Raw genomic sequence first — 19,093 nt, forward strand, 5'->3', positions numbered from 1 at the left:
ACTGATGCACGACCTTAAACTCAAACAGCAGCTTTCTTTTTGACGGGGGGGGTAGGGTAGGGGGTAACCTGATTCCCAAGGCAACTGTTGCCACCGCAAAACACTCAGTGAACGCACAGGCAAGTCACAGGTTAATGTCTAACTAGTGCCGCCACAGTAATTTGCTATATTTACATTCGGTAGCTGTGTGATGATTGACTAGAAATCTTAATTGCAACTTTAAGGAGATAATTAAATTGTGCAGGATTTGACACTTTGGAAAGTTTCATTCCACCGAGACGAACAGAAGAAACGGCTTGAACTTCAAAATGAGACTACGTAAGAAAACACCTCATTTTTCCCCCCCCGTTTTTGGGTCTTTTTTTTTTAGTGACTAGTATCTTAAACATGCGCTGTGATTCATCTCAATCTCCATCACCACAGCAGCCATCTCCATAGCTTCCACACCAGTGTGGATTCCTCACAACACACTTCCTGTCCGGCAGAGTCGCAGCCTGGCGGTCACCCCCGTGACATTTCCCAGCATCTCGGACTCTGCTCGGCTGTGGACGAGCTGTCAGGTAAGCAGAGTCATTGACACTTCATCCATTGTCTGACTGTCCTATTGTGTAATGAGGAAGATTGTTTATTTGAGGTAAAAACAACAAAAAAAAATACTCTCATGAATCTGCTCTCTAGAGTATTCCAAGACTGAACCCTTTGCATCCACCGTTGGTCCATAAACGCACCGTCAGTCTGGAGACGCCAGCTGTTCACCACCACAACCACCAGAGGTCAATACTCATGCAGAGGAGAGAGTACCACGGGTAAGGCCCATCTGACGGATATCTCACTAACTTAGAGTTCACTGATGCCATCTTCGCTTTGGTGAGCTGTGATTGAAGTCCCTAACTTCTGTGTCAGGTATCATCAAGTGTGGAGAAAACCTTTTTATGGAACCAGCAGTGAGAGAGAGGACTACAGGTAAAGCAATAAACACTTCACCTGAATGGGGGATTGCATTACATATTATATAACTTAACGTTCATTGGTGACAAAGAAAACTCTTTCCTGCAAGGAAGGAGACGCGTGAGCAGTTAAAGAGGCAGATGGAAGAGAAACATGTAGCACTGAAGCTGCAGCTGGCCGGCAACGCGAAGGAAGCAGAGTATCTACGGGAAGTGGACCGCCTCGACCTGTCCGGTGAGAGAGAGCTGAGGACCCAGCACAGCAAAGCAATGACGGCTTACAGAGACGAGAACAAGAGGGTGAAGTCCCACATTATCAACCGCTTTTGTGTTCATCTCCCTCACAATGGAGTCCATGTAATGCGGTTTTAACAGGATGCTCTCAGGTTACAGGAGGGAGTGGTTGAGGTTCTTCTCCTGTGTGTTTTGCAGCTAATGGAGCAGAGCTGGAGGGACAGAGCACTAACGCGCTCCCAGGAGACCCTGAAGGAGAGAGAGCTGCTGGGCCTCAACCCCATTAACTGGAGTGGAACACTGAAATAGGATGAACCTCAACATCCACAGTCAAAAGCTCGGTTTCACGCCTCGCTGGAGCACTCGAGCGTACGAGTGACAACATGAAACTGGGATGCAACACATTTAGAACATGTAATTAGTGCTGTGAAAGCTACGGAGGGAACTTGAGGTGTTTGGAGGATGTTATTGTAAACTGGGAGGAACCAGATGAAACCGTCCAGCATCCCTCTGAATATACAAGAATGGTGATTTATCTCCTATCTTACATTATAAGGGTTGTTTTAATCACTGCTGTGGGTTTCAATACAGTGAATCCGTGAGTATTTATATATTAGTATTACACCAATTGACTGTTCTTTTGTTGTTAAGTATCAAAATCGATGCAGCAGAACCAGAGATAGTCATTTTTATTTTGTGCCTTTTTTCTTCATCATTAAAACCTGGTGCCTACATTACCCACAATGCAACCTGACCATCAACAGTTCTGTTTGAGATTAGAGTGTAGCCTTGAGCTGTTAGCCTCAAGCAGAGATGAGGAGTGGACTACAGAGGTCTAGTGAACTCACTTCCTTCTAACTCAACATCCTCAGATATTTGTTCATTTTCAAACTTGTAGTCTTCAGCCTCAAACAACTTTTGATGTAGTCATAAAATACTTAATACAACTATTTCCACGTGTGGAGTAGTGCTCCATAAGACCTGCAAACAGACTGATGTGTAAAATCCTTCAAGAGTTTCTCCCCGTCACTGATTTCCTTCCTGTCCTATGATTTACGATGCATCATTAAACTGTAGAAAATCATTTTCAACAAGCTCAAATGTTTTTCCTTTCTCTTTATGTGAAGAGAAAAGGAAATTGGACAAATCAATACAAAATTCAAATATAAAACATGAGTGACAGACGTTTTATTGTAAAGCAAACGTTTATAACGAATGACGACTGGAGAACTTTCCACACGAGGAAAAAACTAAAGAAGACAAAGTAGATGGTTGGGAGTACGAAGTGATGCTTCGGTGGCTTTCTAACATGGCGCTACTTTATCTGCTAGAATAACGGTTGAATTGACAAAAACAATTACATTGAAAATACACACAAAGGGAAATGTCAAGAGCAAAATATGATAAATATCTTCCCCAATAAATATTGCTTTCAAAATAAATTAAAAGGCAACAGAAAACGGCTTTAATCATCCAGATCACAGCTGGTATTTAAGCACAATAAGTAAATCCCGTCACAGCAGTAGTGCTGGTGATCCAACACAGCTGTTGAAGTCTTCCATGCCAAAGTAATTCAATAAATAAATATATAAGGTGTAGTTGTACCCATTATTTAAAATCCTATTTTCATGCATTATTACTAAAAATAATCATTCAGTACGTAAGGAGGTAAAAAGTCATTCTGTGAACATAAATAACCAGTGGCTCGTTAAGGAAATATCCCAGAGTTTCAATGAGCTTTCTTTTCGGGGGGGTGAACCACCCGCCCACTGCAGGAATCGGGAGATCCACAACCCAAACCGGTGTAGCCTTCAGTCTGTGGGAAAGCTTCTGCTTTACAGCATCGAGATAATGAGAAACATGATGGACGTGATGACAGGAGGTTTTGATTGTGTGGAAGAAAACAACATTATTTCAACATCGAGGCCAGATGAGACATCCAAATGCATAATAGATTTTAACAATCAGTAGTGGTCTTCATGTCACCCCTCGCTCCCAACAAAGTGGAGGTAGGGGATTAAGTTCAGTTCCTTTACGTCAGTGCAGTTTTGCTTCGTTATTCCTCTTCAGGATTCACGGCTTCATAGCCTTCAAGTTCTCACTCTTCTCCCGCATTCTCCTACTCATGAACATAAATTAACCCCGAGCCCTTTCAAGTAACTCCTCTAGTAACTCCCTGAATGTCTAGCATTGCAGGGATGGTTTCCTGCCGCCCCCCCCCCCTCCCCTCCCCTCGTTGAGTCTCATTCACCTTAAGTGGCTGGTGTTCCTTTCTCAAACCGAGGTTCCAGACAGTCTAGCGTCCCTTCAGAAATCCATCCAGCATGTAGTCTCCCTTTTCCGTCAGCCAGTATCCGGCCATAGCAGCAACGCCTCCGATGAAAATGGCCGTGAAAACCATGTCGCCCTTAGCGGCGAGCGTAGCTATGGCGCAGATTACAACGCCAAAGAACATCTGCTGCAGTACGAGGACCTCGTCGTCCGTCATGTCGTCAAACAGACCCTTCTCTGGGCCTACTGAGGAGGAAGAGGAAAAGAAAGTTAGCCATCAGATCTGACGAGCAACAATATACGTGTTATAATTCTCTTTCTATGCTCTGCTTACCAGGAGGCTTATTCTCAACACAGATGCTATCTCTTCTGATGAACCCGTCAGCACAGTCACAGTGGAAGGAGCCCTCCTCATTGATACAGGCCTCATTGAGTCCTGGGCACGCTATCGCACGATCACTACATTCATTTACATCTGTGCGAGGAAGCAAAATAAAAAAAAACTTCAGTTTAAGGAAATCAGGGACAAAGGAAAGGTGCAGAGGAGTGGCACAGAAGTAGAGTAAATACTTACCCAGACACTTCGCTCCTCTCAGTTTGTAGCCGCGTGAACATTTCTTACAGCGGGCAGGACCACTACCCATGCAGCCCACACACGCCTGGTCACAGCCTGGACACGACAAAAGCACCGTGGTCAACATTACGCGCTAAACTTGGCAATAAGCATGATATTGTAGGAATAACTGAATTTGTCACGCAGTGGAAAATGTTTCCATTCCCACAGAAACTGCATGTGATGAAGATTACAACAACACAACTAGACCTTTCTTTTGTTATTTATAGCAATAAAATGGCTAATTATTTAAGCTCATGCTGTGGTAAATAACAGGCAATAACATATAACAGGCATTTCTCTCTACTTTCTGTCATTTTATAGATAAAGAAAACCTAGTGTTTTATTATAACTTCGAAAAACAGGCCAGCTGCAGAACATTTATGGAGGCGTACTTGCATGATTTCATTTGGTATAATAAAGAACGCTGACCACAGCTACTACACAAGAGAACGTACCTCTGCATTCATACGATCCTTCTGTGTTGTGACAGAAGGTGTTAGAGGGACAACGAGCCAGCTCTGTACCGCACTCGTCAATATCTAAGAGACACACAAGGGCAGTCAAACAACACTCGATACTCAGACAACTGGCAGAAAGAGTCGACGAAATGTTTCCACATGACCTCTGAAGCCAAACTCACCCACGCACTTGTTGTCATGAAGGATCCAGCCGGGTTTGCAGTTGAGGCATTTGTAGTCCTGCGGCCCCGCGCATTTCTTACACGAGTGGAAGCAAGCTGCAAAGAGTGAGAGGAGAGGAGTCAGTTCAAGATGACTTCAAACAGACTTAAATACATGTGGAGGTTTGTAACAGTGGTCTGAATCTCAGGCACCTGCACAGGCTCCTATGCTGGCGTTGGAGCTCTTCTCTCTGTAGTAGCCATCAGCACAGCTCTGGCACAGACGGCCCGAGTATCCAGGATCACAGACACACTCTCCGTCTCCGAGGCGAGTCCCCTCCCCCTCGCAGCGGCCCAGACCTCCACACACACCGCCGGGGCTCGAGGGACACTCTGTGTTTGATAAATATGATATTAGTGGTACTCTGGGACTTTTAAAAACTAAAGCATGGGGATTTTTTTTACATCTTTATGAACACTCAAGGATAAATAAGGTTTGGTGAGGTTTTCTACACTGATATCAGGAAGCTTCTGCTTAATGTTTTTCACACCTTTGCAGTCAGGTCCAAAGCGCCCAGGTAGACAGCAGACTCTCAGCTGCTCTATGCACAGCCACTCAAACAGGTCCGGTGCCTCCTGCTGCCTGCAGGACACACACATCATGAAGTTAAAACAGGGGCATGGTATTACATCCCAACAAAACACTTTCCTCTCTCTGATTCACCAAAATCACACAACATAATACACATATCTCGTTTACCTGTGGAACCACCATGTCTCCACTTGGTCCTCTATCTGCTCCAGCAGCTGGTTACAATCAAAATCTGCTTTCTCACAAGCAGCTTCTACGATCTCCAGGAGCCGAGTCTCACTGAAACAAGAGAGCAGCGACTAGAGATGTAAGACAGAAGCGAGTAACAGAACAGATGCTGTCTCAGCCCCAAAGAAGAGAAGGAGCCTCGCTGTGGTCCACAGAGGATTCACTCCCTTCAGCGGACTCTAACATTAGAAATAGATCGTCTTATGTTATATTATGATACATATTACAAAATATCATTTAAATGCAAATGTGCGGAGAAGACAAAGGACGACACACAAGTGTGTGTGTTGTTATATATTACCCCCCGATTGCCTCCGGGTATTTCCAACACTGATACCAAGTCAAGTATTGACTGACTCCGCAATCCCCATATATCAAGTAACTCAATAAAGTGTACGTGTGACTCAAACTTAAACTTTCTCTCACCTGCTCGCATACTTAGCCAGCTTCTCTTCTTCCCAGGCAGTGTTTCCTCCCCCAAAGTTCTTGGTGGCTGTTCTCTCCAAGCCCTAAAAAACAGGGAACATTTCAAGACTCGGGTTATACTGAAAGAAGACGAGCACGAATGTGACGACACATTGGCTCAACTGCAGTACCGTAATGAAACTCTCTGTGAGTTTTCGACAGGTCTGGCACGGCGCGGTCTGGACTCTCACCACTGAGAGCTCTGAGAGAAGCACCAGAGCAGGCAGGAACGGCCAGGCCCACCACATGGTCCTTCAGAAAACACACACAAAACCAGTGAGTTACGGCAAATAAAAAAAAAAAAAAAAAAAAAAAAGAATTGGGGTATGATATACTTCTTAGTGATAATCCTAGCAAATACACGTATGGGTAAAAAGCTTTACCCATCACGAGTCTCCAGAGACCCTGACATAACTTCCACTACCTTGATGCGACGCAGTATTACTGCATGCAGAAGACGTGGACAAAACAACAACAACATCTGTACAACACAGTAATACACAAAGCCATGCCATATATATACTTTTGTGATTACTTTTGTAGTTATGTGTCATACAATACAAAGCAATCGCATACAAAGCCAAGCAATATTAGTATTTATTGGGACAGTGGTGATGATTTATGGTATTTTTAAGCTGTATTTTAGTAGATTAACTGGATAGCATTACACTGCTGCCCTGATATTAAGCTCATCCTACTTTGTGACGTCAAACATTAATATTTTCATTCAGATTTAAGTTATTACCATAATTTGGGGGATATGTAAACCTACACACAATGCAATCCTCAAGTATGGTGACTACTCTCCAACTGCTGTTTTATTAATAAAGTATTTAGTCTCTGTTAGACAAGCTTTTAAAAAACACTGGTTGGGATGCTCCTCTTTCACCGTTAGCATTAGCATTAACTAGCTCAGCATCAGCACCACACAAAATTAGCCACAGCTAGCTACGTTTCGCTAGCTAGCTGCTAGCCGATGCTAACGATGTCCGTCATTGTCAGCAAATGTTTCCGGTGTATCGTTTAAAGTCCACGAGACTCCGGCGACAGCGTCCTCCCAACGTTAAATATCTGATGAGGTATATTTTATTGCAGTTGACGTTACTCTGATATCAGCTAGCCAAACTAGCTTTTTGTTACCTCTTTGCAAAGCCACGACGTCCTGCGACGCACCACTGATGATGAGGATGATCGTCTGATTCACACAACGCAGGCGGAGAGTTTCACACTTTAGACGGACACTTTTGATGCTTCAAGTGGGCCATTGTGGTTGGTAAGCCAGCCGAATGACTAGCTAGCTAGCTACAGGCTGGTGTAGTAGAAGCTAGAGATGGCTGGAGATGAATGAATGAGCAGCTTCCAGTTGGTTCTGTTCTCCGAGCAGCTGAAGACACACAGGATGTGGCCCCGCCCAAAGACAGCTGGGATTTAATTCATCAACCAATCAGTTACCTTCACATTTTACATCATCGCAGCTCTTTAGAAATACATTTAACCACCTAGTAATGTAATGTTTTTGTTTTTTTAAGTATGCTGGAATCAAGGATACAAAACTATATTTTTACCATTTGCAGATATCTGCATTTACTAATTAAAATTGACAAATCAGAGTAAGTTCAAATTAATTTTTACTTGTCAAAATACCTATGAACTGACTGAAAACTCCCACAAAAGCTCTTTTGTTTTTTACCTCCTGCTGATGCATTTTATGGATCAGGATTTAAATTTCACGCGTGTCAAACAACAAGACGTTGCTCTGCAAACACACATCTCAGGCCATGTTTGCATTGAATAATAATCCACAATGTGTTGTCGTTAGAAAAGAGCCTCTGACTATATGATTCAGACAGGTTCTTTATTCAATCCCACTTTAAACACTATGACAAAACACTATAAAAACAGACATGCCGGGACAAAGCAATTGAATGTACAAAAAGAAAGGAAATAGCTTATTTTGTTTTAAAATAATCTTCATGTCAGAGCTTTCCACAGTTAGCCTTTGCTGTTATTTTTACAGTTAAATACCACAAAATACCCAATAAAACTACAATACAACATCTTTACAGTAACTGTCATTTGCAGTATAGTGCAGAGGTTACATGTCATTTACAGTAACTGACTAGCATTATTATTATATATAAAATGCAGCAATTTACTGTTAACTGCTACTGTACTACCATACAGGATTTGATTTTATGTATTTCTTGTATGCCTTTTCTTCTCTAATTCAGTGGTTACAATAATTCTTTACATTTTAAACAATACCAAATTTACTTTAAAATAGTAAGTGATGAGCAAGAATCATGAAACTATTATTATGAGTTTCTGATACATGGAGGTTTTATATTTATAAAACTTTCCTTGAGCTGGGAAACGCTTAAAATCTATGAACCGAGCGTTAACGCACGGAGGGGACCAGCGGCAGAAACATGTATTCAGTGGGCGTCATACCCTCGACATGCATTCGATTGTAATAGAGAATCTTTGTTATCAATAACTAGTCAACCATCAAACTGTTAATGTTTACATGTGCAAGATATGAGATTAGGAGCATCTCGATTGCCTCTCTATGGTTCTCAACATGGCGACACAGGGACTGCGGCTCACAGCTAATGGTGCTAACAGGGAAAGTGCTCACAGAGCAAACAGTGTTTAGCTGAGGGAGAACCAGACGGTGGGCACTACTCTTCTGCGATGATGCAACATTTTATAAGCCCCGATAAATCTGGACTTTTATACCAGTACTTGCAAAATGTGAATGGTGCAGTAATATTTAGTGTATTAGCTGTATTTAGTACATAGCATTTACAGTATCTTACTATCAAACACAGGTACAATATCATACACCAAAACATATTTACACAGATTTTTAATTAATGTTTAGTCTGGTGCAAAAACTGTAGTAGTTAGGGTTAGTTCGTTTTTAGGGTCTTAGGTGTTTTGTAGTTGTGATTACTGTATAATACACACTTTTCTAAAAACACTAGTACACATAGATATTAAATACCATCTGCTTAGTGTTTGGGAGCTCTTTCTCAAGCTTCACATCATTGTCCCATTTCCCATATCTCCACTATGTCTTATGAGTGTACTTATATACTGTATCTTAACTAAGTGAACTGAAGCTGAAGCACACTGACGGTAATGCTGTTGTACTTTAAAACATCTTTAAAGTAAAGGTACTGTTGAGGTAACTTACTAGCTGCCTTTGAGTCACAGCAAAAATACAATCAAATGTAAAGCAGTATATGCATTAGGCTACAGGTCCATGCAGAATGTCAAATATTAGTAAATAGTCAAACACAATAACCTGGTTTAAAGACAGATAAACAGAGTCAAGACAAAACAATGGAGCAAATTGCTTATTTGAGATAGTTTTGCATTTTAGTGTAATTTTAGTGACCTATAGGCTTTTTTTTGGTTTCTCGGTCTTCGACTTGGTCTCAACCCCTCAAAGTCTTTTTCGGTTTTAGGTGGTCTTGACTACGACACTGGTGTGTGAGCTTGTATATCTCCGGAGCTGGAACTGTAGCTGCTGTTTCCACTGACACATGACCCCAGATGTTTATCAGCAAATGCAAAATCTGCAAAGGGAGCATCTCCCAGAGGAAATCCCTTCAACTTATTACCGGCTGCTCATTCCTAAACTGAAGCTTGGTCTTGTGTCATCGTCTGCTGTCAAACCCATTCCATGTCACTGATCTTGTGGTTTGAGTCAGGACTGGAGGGAGGCGTGATAAGACAGGGCTGCAAGGGCACCGTTTCCCCAGAGTCTTTGACTCCCACCCCAACACAACTCTGGGACACTCCCGCGAGGCGTAAAACAGTTGTCCCCGCTGTGAACCCTGACAGCCGCCGTGCCAGAGCTCGGGATGCCATCCTGAGGCCCCCTGCTCGTTTCCGTCTGGCCGATGCAGTAGCCATTTGCCGAGCCCCGGCCAGTTCAGTCAGAAAACCCAGGCTCTGGGAGGGGAGGCTGTACACATGAAGGCCGCGGAAAAGTTCTGGCAGCGGCCGCAAACCACCCGGAGGCTCGGGTGGGAGTGCTTCAAACTGCACCAACATGAACCGCTCACCGGCGCGACCCTGCAAATAGTCTGCTAGGACACAGCTCAATGAAGCGGTAAAAACATCTCCACAGGGAGAAGAGCCAGTGCGGCGTCTTCCTTCCTCCTCTTCCTCCGTGTCTACGCTCCTCTCCCAGCTGCGAGCTCCCCATTCTTCAGCCCTTATCCAGGCGGCCTGGGATAGGACCAGCACCACTTTGCCCCCCTGCCTTTGCAGTCGGTGCAGTCTCGAGTGGAGCCAAGGCACGGGGCCCAGCGCACCGAGCTCGGTCTGGCTCCACAGGTCCAGAGACACACTGAAGCCCAGGGCTTGGAGGGACAAGCCCAGGTGACTCATCAGCTCCGGCAAAGCCTGGTCGTCACCAGGTGGGTACAGCAACACCACATGACCACCACCCACAGCACCTGAAATAGAGGAGGGGGTTAAAACCTTTCAGAGAGTTTAAAGGAACAATTTGACATTTTCTAGCAGAGAGTAGATGAGAGGATCGCTATTACGCTCATATCTGTCTGCTGCTGGTGCCGGGAGATGGTTAGCTTAGCTTAGCACAAACATTTGAAACAGAGTTAAACAGATGGCTCTGTCCAACACTTAAAACATGTTAATACCTGCAGGGAAGAGTTTGTCACACTAGAAGCTTATTGTAGCCACTAGAAAAGATTCAGACTATGAATGAGATACAAAAGGGTGAAATTTAAACATAAGAACATCTATATTCACACATCTCTACAAATGTATTCATGAAAATGTAACAGGATAAAGGGTATGTGGAAAATAGTGGTTGCCCAGTGTGAATTAGATGTCGGCTTTCTCATACCTTTAACATCATCTTCTTTCAACCATCTCCACATGTATCCTTGAAGGGAAACAGAAGTAGAAAACGATTTATTTTTGCTAAGGTGCTATTATTATCTAATGACCAACAGATATTTAAAAACTGACCTTTTAGGACCCCTTGTATAAGATAGGCTCCAAGTATGGACAAACACATCAGTATTAGTCCGATGAGGATTAGGAGGCTCCATCTCCACCGAGATGCTGGGAAATAAATGAATTATTAAGTTCCGAAGTCTATAAAAAAGAAGTTTCACAGACTTTGCCAAGTGTACGAGGAGTGTGTCACAACTTATCTGCCACATTCTGATGAAAACAAATGTAGCTTGTTTTAGCTGATAATAGTTAAACATTAAACACACTTAATCTGGACAATGATTAATAGTCTTACTTGTAAATGGACACTGGGGCTCTAAATATGACTCCATCCCATGTAGCTTTATCTTTAAAAAAAAAAGAGTGAGAGAGTTATGGTCAGCACTGTATGCAGCGCAGGAAGAAGCAGTGAAACACATTTACAATTGTGTGCAGGGGCCGCGGACAGATCGCGCCTTTGGAGGTCATCTTCTCCTGGTCACAAGCAAGACACCAAAGGGCCTGATTGTATGTAAAGATTATATTCAATGTATCAAGACAAAGATCACCTCAACACAAAGCAGCGGATGTGACGACACATTGAACTCTCCTGCTTTCTGAAAAGAAAAAGTAAGAAATAAAAAGGAATGAATGAATGAATAAATCATGACCAATAAGAAAGTGGAGATTTATTATTATACATAAACAATAATGCGAAGCGGTGGTTCCTAAGGCTGAGGGTTAGGTCTGTGGTTGCAGTTAGGATGTGCAGAAGTGGATCAAGTATTTGGATTCTTTACTTTAAAGTAGTAATGCCACAATGTAAAAAATACTCAACTAAAGTAAACTTAAGTAAACGTACATAAGCATTGTTGGAAAAATGTACGACTTTAAGTAAAAGTTGTCTTTAGCCAGAAAATGGTTATATTAGTGTTGTGTTATTATATATTGAATTAATGTTACTGATGCATTAATGTGTAAGCAGTATTTTAATGTTTGTGGTTGAGATGAAGTTTAACTCATTTACATTGTGTTGGTTTTATTTATAGCTGTCACATAAATGTAGGGGACAACTCTGAAATGAGTACAAGTAGTGAAATTAAAATGCAAATAAAAGCATGTCTATATTCTACGTAAGTAAGTACAGTACGTCTACTTTCCATCACAGAGGGTGTGACAGCTTGCAAAGAAAGCAAAAGTTTTTGTCGATGTTTTCTTTACCCAATATCCACTGCGTGTTGCACTCCAGCCAGCACGTCTGTCGCTGTGCAGTCTCTGCCTGGAGCCCGTCACCTCTTCACACTGGCCTCCTGCCAGGTCTTTCTTGCACAGCCTCACCTCTGCCTCCAATCTGCAGGGGGCAGTCACATTCCAGATCAGGCCTGGGCCACCCTCCCACATCTGGGACTCCTCCAGCGACACTGACACATTGTGCTGCATTCTTTCCAGTGCATCTGAAAAAAAGAGAAAATAATAGAAACAGAGTTATGCTGTCAAATCATTTACCGTGCTAGTTACTCTTAGGTTGACTTCAATGAAGGTCCTTCACCTCGTTGGTTTTTGAAAGGGCAGAATTCACTTCGAAGTGCCTTTTCCTTGCACCATACCTGAAGAAAATAAATTTTAAAATGTAAATAAAATACATTTGTAGTCATCTTTCTCTTGTACAATGAACATGTCAGCTACCTGAAGGCACAGGCATGGTGTAACACGGTTTGATGGAATTTCCCTCTTGCCTTTGGGCTGCAAAGGTTAAAAAGAAAGTTTAAGAGATATACCCAGACAACATTGGCTTTTGACTAATAGACTAGATTGATATAAGTAGTTTAGCATTGACTGACCCACGCAAGACCCTCTCCAGTTTCATTCAGAACTATCCGGCACTTGGACTCGTCATCAATGTTTTCCATTTGGAGGAGGACCACATTTCTCTTATGATCAGTCACAGCTCGCAGTCTGGGAGCTGAGACATCAATCATCATGATTTGTAATTGAGCTGTATCACTCTACAAGTATGTAGAACTGTTTTTGCTGACACTGCCTTGAGCACGCTCTTCAGCATGCACACAATACACGTTAGTAGGGATGCATCGATAGGGAAATTCTGGGCCGATAGCCGATGTTGTTGTTACCTTGTTTTTGCTGTTGTTTATTCCCTTTGTGCAAGGGAAACAAAGACGCGTTCATATAAAATAAATGTCTGAGCTGTTTTAAAATCATTCAGTAATTCATTACACTGTCTCAACCTTTTAAAATAAACTTTCACATCAATTAGATTCTTTAAAAAGTGCTTCAAAAGCCCTTTTGGTGATTATACATCTACCTGCTCAATGAGAAGAATGTTTCAGTACATAACCCAACAAAAATATTTGTTTTGTGATACATAAATGAAATGTAATTAAACGTAAAAGCGATTAGACACATAAGCAGTGTTTCCCACTCATATACTTGGATCAGGTGTATTAACGGCTACCAAAGCATATTTGGCAACCCATTTTAGCAATTTAATTTTTTTATCTGCCTGAGAGAACAATGCCATCCACGATCAATTAACTAGTTGACTAGTAGCTGCTTCATTTTTTGTTGACTGTGACAACGTTCTTGTATTTGCCGATTGAACGATGGCAGTCCTCAGGCAAATATCGATACCGGTGTTCGGCCGATAAATCGGTGAATGCCTACATGTTAGTCTATAAACTTATTCATAAAACACTTCTTACCATCACATTTCTTTTCAGTCCCCTCAATGTTCATGGAGCAAACTGTAAGAAAGAAGGTTAATGATCAGCGACAATGGTAGTCTGCAACTTGAAGTTACGCCCCTCACTTCCAGTCTGCAGGCAAACCCCACTCTACATTACAGCATTTGAACTCACCTTCTTCTAATGATGGGATTGTGATATTTTGTATGATGTCCGCTCCGTTTGAATGTGCGTAGACGAGGACCACAACTGGACTGCCAAACGTTGTTTTCTCTCTCAACAGCAGCTACAGGAAGGAAATATATATACAGTACATATTGTAAACTTTAAGTATTTGAAATCACTCAGTTAACAACAAACACACTAACAGATATTTTGGTAACTAGTCTTTCAGCACTTTAATAGATTTACACAGCGGTGGAAGAAGTATTCAGATCCTTTACGTGAAAGTACCAATATAAGTAAAATCTGTATTACGTTTTGTATTTTTCTCTAATCTTATCTTTTTTGTGTCAAATTGGAAAAACAGTGATTTTAATTAAGAAGTTTAGAAATGTCTCTTTGGTGGAACTGTAAACAACTCCCGACATCTGAAAAGTGCCCCAACCAGATACAGATTTTTTGGCCAAGAGCCACGAGCTGAATTGTTGGTTTAAGCTTAACAATGTGCTGCAGGCCTCAGCACTGGAAAGGAGATTAGCAACTCAATAGTTTGGCATCTAACTATGAGGTTGCAACCAGCTGAATCATGAAGTGAGCAGGAGAACTACGGTGGCCGACGCGAAAACATGACAATATGCACGGCCCTATCTAGAGCCAGTATCTGGTTTGTCCTTTCTGGACTACTGTAGAAACATGGCAGCTGGATCCATGAAGAGAACCTCCTCAGTATGTAAAAATAAACAGCTCTTTAAGGTAACAAAGACACAACCATTCTTATTCTCAGGTGATTCCAAACTAAAATCAGCATACTTAATTATATTCCTTATCTGCCAATAGATGCCCCCTAAATGCTGCATACTGTACCTTTAAGCACCGTTCTTGAGTAAATCTCCATTGTTACTTTCCAGCACTGGCGATGAGTTAATTAATGAACAACACAAACAACCACAACATGATGTAGTTTCCTCACAACTGCTACCTTGTGCGTGGGCTGTTCAGAAGAAGCTTGGTCTAAACCAGAGTAGCTTGATTTAAAGTGGAGCGTCTTGCAACAGTCAATGGAGCCTGGGGAACTGATGCACACTTTCACCAAAGCTGTAACACAGAGAGTACAGAAGAGGAATGGAAAAAGTATAAAAAGGCAATCTGTATAAAACAATGTGTGTGACTTTTAAGTGTGTTGTGGGTTGAGTGTATGGCTCTATACCTCTTGGCTCAGGAAGCACGAAGTGACCACTTCCACCTGCCAGTTGATCCGTGTCAAACTTCTCTTCATCATTATGGTCATCAGACTCCTCAGAAAACTCCCTTGCATTATTCATTTCTGCACCTACAATCACAGTCAGTAAATAGTCTGCTACAGTGGAGAACACAATGTGTTAAGACTATAACGTCTGACAAGTCAAACAACTCTGATTAAAATGCAGGAAACAACTGCTCAAGAGATGAGATGACCTGACAGTTTATCAGCAACAAGAACATTTGTTGTTGTAAGGACACGCAACGAAGAAAAGACAAGAGAAAAATTCAAGGTATTTGACCCTAGCCGGCCAAGCCAAAGACAGAAGATTTACGACAGAGCTACCTTGGACGGCGATGAGGATTTGCAGGTACGGTTCACATTCTTGTGTGGCTGAACAGCGCAGAATCAATTTGAGCTGCACATGTGTAACGTTCACCGTATCGTCTGGATCGGGCAGAGCAGCAGCGAACGGAGAGGCTGCCGAAACAAAGAGCGTTTCTGCTTCAGACAAGCTGTGAGGTTTATTACCGTGATATTAAATGCACCCGTGTTGATCGTGTCGCTACCTGAGCTCACGTGGCAGTCAGTCAAACCCTGAAGAAAGAAAAGTTGTGGATGAGAATTGAACGCAATCAACAATCAACAAAATGGCCAAAAATGAAACGCACCTCTTGAGTGGCACAGGTGTCAACAGTGGTGAAAGAGGTATTCAGATCGTTCACATGAGTAAAAGTAGCATTCTTAGAAATAAGGGTTCCAAACGGTTAATCCTGATATATGAGTTTCTACTTAGAACCATTGTTATGAAGAACCCTGAAGACTAAGGGTTCCATTAAGAACCCTTTTTGGAAGAAAGAGTAAATCAGGGATTGTTGAAAGCATAAGTGTTAAAAGCGAACGCCCACAATCCAGCCAACAGAACCTCGAAAACTGTGGCTGTGAACCATGATTGTTGTGGGTTACAGTGCACCACATCAGCCCCGGTCCTTTAGGGTTATAGATGAAACCCGTAGAATATAAGAGAGTTGTTAGTAGAACCCTCTGTTTGGGTTCTAGATGAAACCCTTGACATATAATAGGGTTGCCGGTAGAAAGATGAAATCCTTAGAAAGGTGGAAAAGTTCTGTAGAGATCTTTCAGAGAGGCTTCTGGATGGAACCATTACAGCCTAGAAGGGTTTTGGGGGGAACCTTTCACAGATGGTTCCAGTTATGACCCTTTAAGTTGGGTTCTTGGTAGAACCCCCTGAAAGACTTGCAGGTGGAACCTTTATAAAATGTTCTACCAAGAACCCCAAATCGTCCATAAGGACAAGCTGAAGAACTCTATGTGGTTCTAGTTAGCACCTTTATTTCTAAGAGAGTGCCTATATCGCTGGACTGCAATACATTTTCATTTAAATTTCAAAGTCTTATTAATAATAGAAATGTAAACTACAGACAGGTGACGATTTAAAGTAAATATTTAGTATTTCAGTAGGAACAGTGACACAAGTGACATCAGCATTTAATTCTACTTGTGACGTCAATGCGTTTGGACCACTATTATCAAAAACCCCAAATGAGGGCCAATCTTTTAGTAATAGACGCTCCATTCCCAGGAGGGTTCCAGAGAGAGACCTTTATATGGCGTATACTGTATATACACTACATAAGTAGTCTGCGATACATAAGTACGATTTTACAAATCAATAGGCCTTTTTCCCAGCAGACATTTAGACTTGTCTTGGTTAGAAAAGCCGCAGTGCAACTGATCACACTAACCATGGCCCCATTATATGTAAGTGTCCCAGTGAGAGTGAGTGTGTGTGACAGTGAACCTGCACACACACTCAAACACTCTGAGACTGAAGCAGCTAAAAATTAAATGACTTTCAAATAAAAAGGTCAAATGTAGTTTAATACTTGTGTTGCTGTTGTTAATGTTTTATACTTCTTCATATACTTCTACTTCATATGTGCTTGTATGTATATTTGATAGTACACATGTTGAAGTTCTCTCTGGTTGATTTAACATCTCTGAAACAGAGAAAATTCCAGCACCAACAAACCTCCTTGGAAATGGAGCGGTGGAGTAAGGTGTCAGGCACGATAGTAAATAAGTAATGGACATTAAACTCTGATAGCTCTCTCTCTCTCTCTCTCTGCTGTCTGTCTGGTCTCACACAACATATTGTTATTCTGCATGTATGGATTGCAAGATTACAGAAGCCTTTATCATAAAAGTCACCTCTTTATGATTGGACTTGGTGGGTTTACATTGTACACTGTACCTGAATACCATGTGCACCAAGACTACATACAGCTGAAAAATGGACAAATAAAGCAACTGTCTGAAAACGCATGTTGCTATGTTGTTGAAAACTAAATAAAAAGTGAGTTCAAAAAATAAAACAGTATACAACTCAAAACCGGGATGCTCGTGCGCATGCTTTGACTTGTTACCTCGGTACAGCTCAGTTCAGGTGCGTCTCGGTCGATCATCTCCAGCGCTCTTGCAGACATAAACAGCCAGAAGCGCAGCAGTGGAAGCAGCGGGAGAGAAACACGAGGCACCCAGAGGCGCGTAAGAGCCATTTCTTGGAGAGAGCGTCTGCGCGTGGAAACAGGGGGATGTATCTCCGGCGCTCCTCCGCGTTAGACTCCCCTCATCCAAAACTCAGAGAGTAAGAACCCCATTATCCTTAAATCTACTCAGCAGCACACAGCGTGGCAGGGATTTCCTCGGAGAACCCAGTTGCCATGGCGTGTCCAACACCAAACTGCTGGGAAGCACGTGCGGAACAAAATGCGCAGTAGCGTGGGTAGTTTGGCAGCTCGGTAGTTAGGTGTGTCGCAGTGCTACCTCCTCAGGTGGGATGGATGAAACTTGTCACCTGTTGAAGTTCCAGTTTGTGGAATGCGGATTAGGAAATAAATATGATTCAATTAGTCAGACTTAACAATGCAGATTGTTATTATAAACGTGTTGTTTATAAAGAGCAGGAGTGTCGCAAGGTGTGTCAGGTGTGTCGTTTATTTAAAAAAACATAATCTGTGCATGATGATGCACATACTACCATACTATTTAGAATGACAGAAAAATATACAGTATAGAAAAAACGTGTTAAGATATTCTGCTAAATCTAGTCGCATTTTGCAGTTTGCAAGCCAGCATGCTTTTCTAACTATTCTGACCCACAATCCCCTGCGCAGCGGATATATGTAAGCAAGAGGGTCAAAGTTCAAAACGCCATGTTATGAGGAAGTATTATGTCCCAATTAAATGGATACCGCAAAGAACAGTACATACTTTGTAAGGGCAGGTGCATCGTGTACTAAAAGCAAAAAGCGGTTTGGTATGCGGTTTGGAACACAGCTTTTGTTTTGCAAACTGCATTGGATAAACTATGTTTTAGGAAACTATGTTTTGGGACATACTACATATTTTTCTGGCACACTAAACAGTATGGTGGTACGGGTATTGGCACGCAGTTAGTGCCTTGGACCAAGGTGTGTTATTTGACGCATTGGTGTGAGAATTTGTTGGGAAAGGGCATTATACCTCACGTCTGTTCACTGGTCCATCAACGCATACCAACATTATGTATGACCATGAATCTCCTCCATTTATTGGCATTTCACCAAAACTTTAAAAAGAGAAAGTGTGTGTGGAGGTTCAGTTCATGTGTTGCCGTAATTTAACCTGTGACATTCTGGTTTCGTGGTTGGCTCATTCACTCTATACCTTTGCACACAGTTATGAATACAGGCTGAATGTTTTCAGTTGGAGTGCTCAAGTTGAATTATTAACCTCTAATCAAGTGAATAGGTCAGTTAAGTCCACTGTTGCAGATTATAATATGTATGCTTTCTTATCTGCTGTACGTTATGGAGAACCTCCACCTGTGTTAACCGTGTGCCTGTGGTCCTTTGGTGTTAGCAACCATAAAAATGCTAAATCATTGTGGATCTAAAGTACATTTGGCTGTTTCCATGTTGGCCATGTGCCAAATGGAACACACTAAAACTCTACAGTTCAGCTCTATATTTTATGAC

At 42.0% G+C, this 19,093-nt stretch overlaps 3 protein-coding genes across 3 annotated transcripts; 1 reads left to right on the forward strand and 2 right to left on the reverse strand.

The window, feature by feature from the left end:
• The first annotated feature begins 62 nt into the window (after positions 1-62).
• On the forward strand, positions 63-2,001 carry LOC116382682 (uncharacterized). Its single transcript, XM_031845933.1, has 6 exons — positions 63-318; positions 424-560; positions 679-806; positions 904-963; positions 1,058-1,247; positions 1,380-2,001. The coding sequence occupies exons 1-6, from the start codon at positions 309-311 to the stop codon at positions 1,488-1,490; spliced, it is 636 nt and encodes a 211-aa protein (XP_031701793.1). The 5' UTR covers positions 63-308; the 3' UTR covers positions 1,491-2,001.
• Positions 2,002-2,349: 348 nt separating this feature from the next.
• On the reverse strand, positions 2,350-7,356 carry creld1b (CRELD disulfide isomerase 1b). Its single transcript, XM_031845931.1, has 11 exons — positions 7,113-7,356; positions 6,104-6,224; positions 5,934-6,016; positions 5,448-5,558; positions 5,239-5,330; positions 4,901-5,080; positions 4,709-4,804; positions 4,524-4,607; positions 4,027-4,122; positions 3,787-3,927; positions 2,350-3,698 (listed from the first exon to the last, which is right to left on the reverse strand). Exons 2-11 carry the CDS (start codon positions 6,218-6,220, stop codon positions 3,478-3,480), a joined length of 1,221 nt encoding a protein of 406 aa, XP_031701791.1. The 5' UTR covers positions 6,221-6,224; positions 7,113-7,356; the 3' UTR covers positions 2,350-3,477.
• Positions 7,357-7,823: 467 nt separating this feature from the next.
• Positions 7,824-18,993, reverse strand: LOC116382449 (uncharacterized). The gene is made up of 16 exons (XM_031845511.1): positions 17,501-18,993; positions 15,623-15,650; positions 15,399-15,533; positions 15,021-15,143; positions 14,793-14,908; positions 13,826-13,937; positions 13,670-13,711; positions 12,791-12,912; positions 12,636-12,692; positions 12,499-12,556; positions 12,171-12,403; positions 11,519-11,566; positions 11,266-11,317; positions 10,983-11,078; positions 10,858-10,896; positions 7,824-10,444 (listed from the first exon to the last, which is right to left on the reverse strand). The coding sequence occupies exons 1-16, from the start codon at positions 17,630-17,632 to the stop codon at positions 9,651-9,653; spliced, it is 2,187 nt and encodes a 728-aa protein (XP_031701371.1). The 5' UTR covers positions 17,633-18,993; the 3' UTR covers positions 7,824-9,650.
• Positions 18,994-19,093: the final 100 nt, after the last annotated feature.

Source organism: Anarrhichthys ocellatus, unplaced genomic scaffold (assembly GCF_004355925.1).
Source record: "Anarrhichthys ocellatus isolate YVR2014 unplaced genomic scaffold, GSC_Weel_1.0 scaffold5, whole genome shotgun sequence".
Lineage (NCBI taxonomy): Eukaryota > Metazoa > Chordata > Actinopteri > Perciformes > Anarhichadidae > Anarrhichthys > Anarrhichthys ocellatus.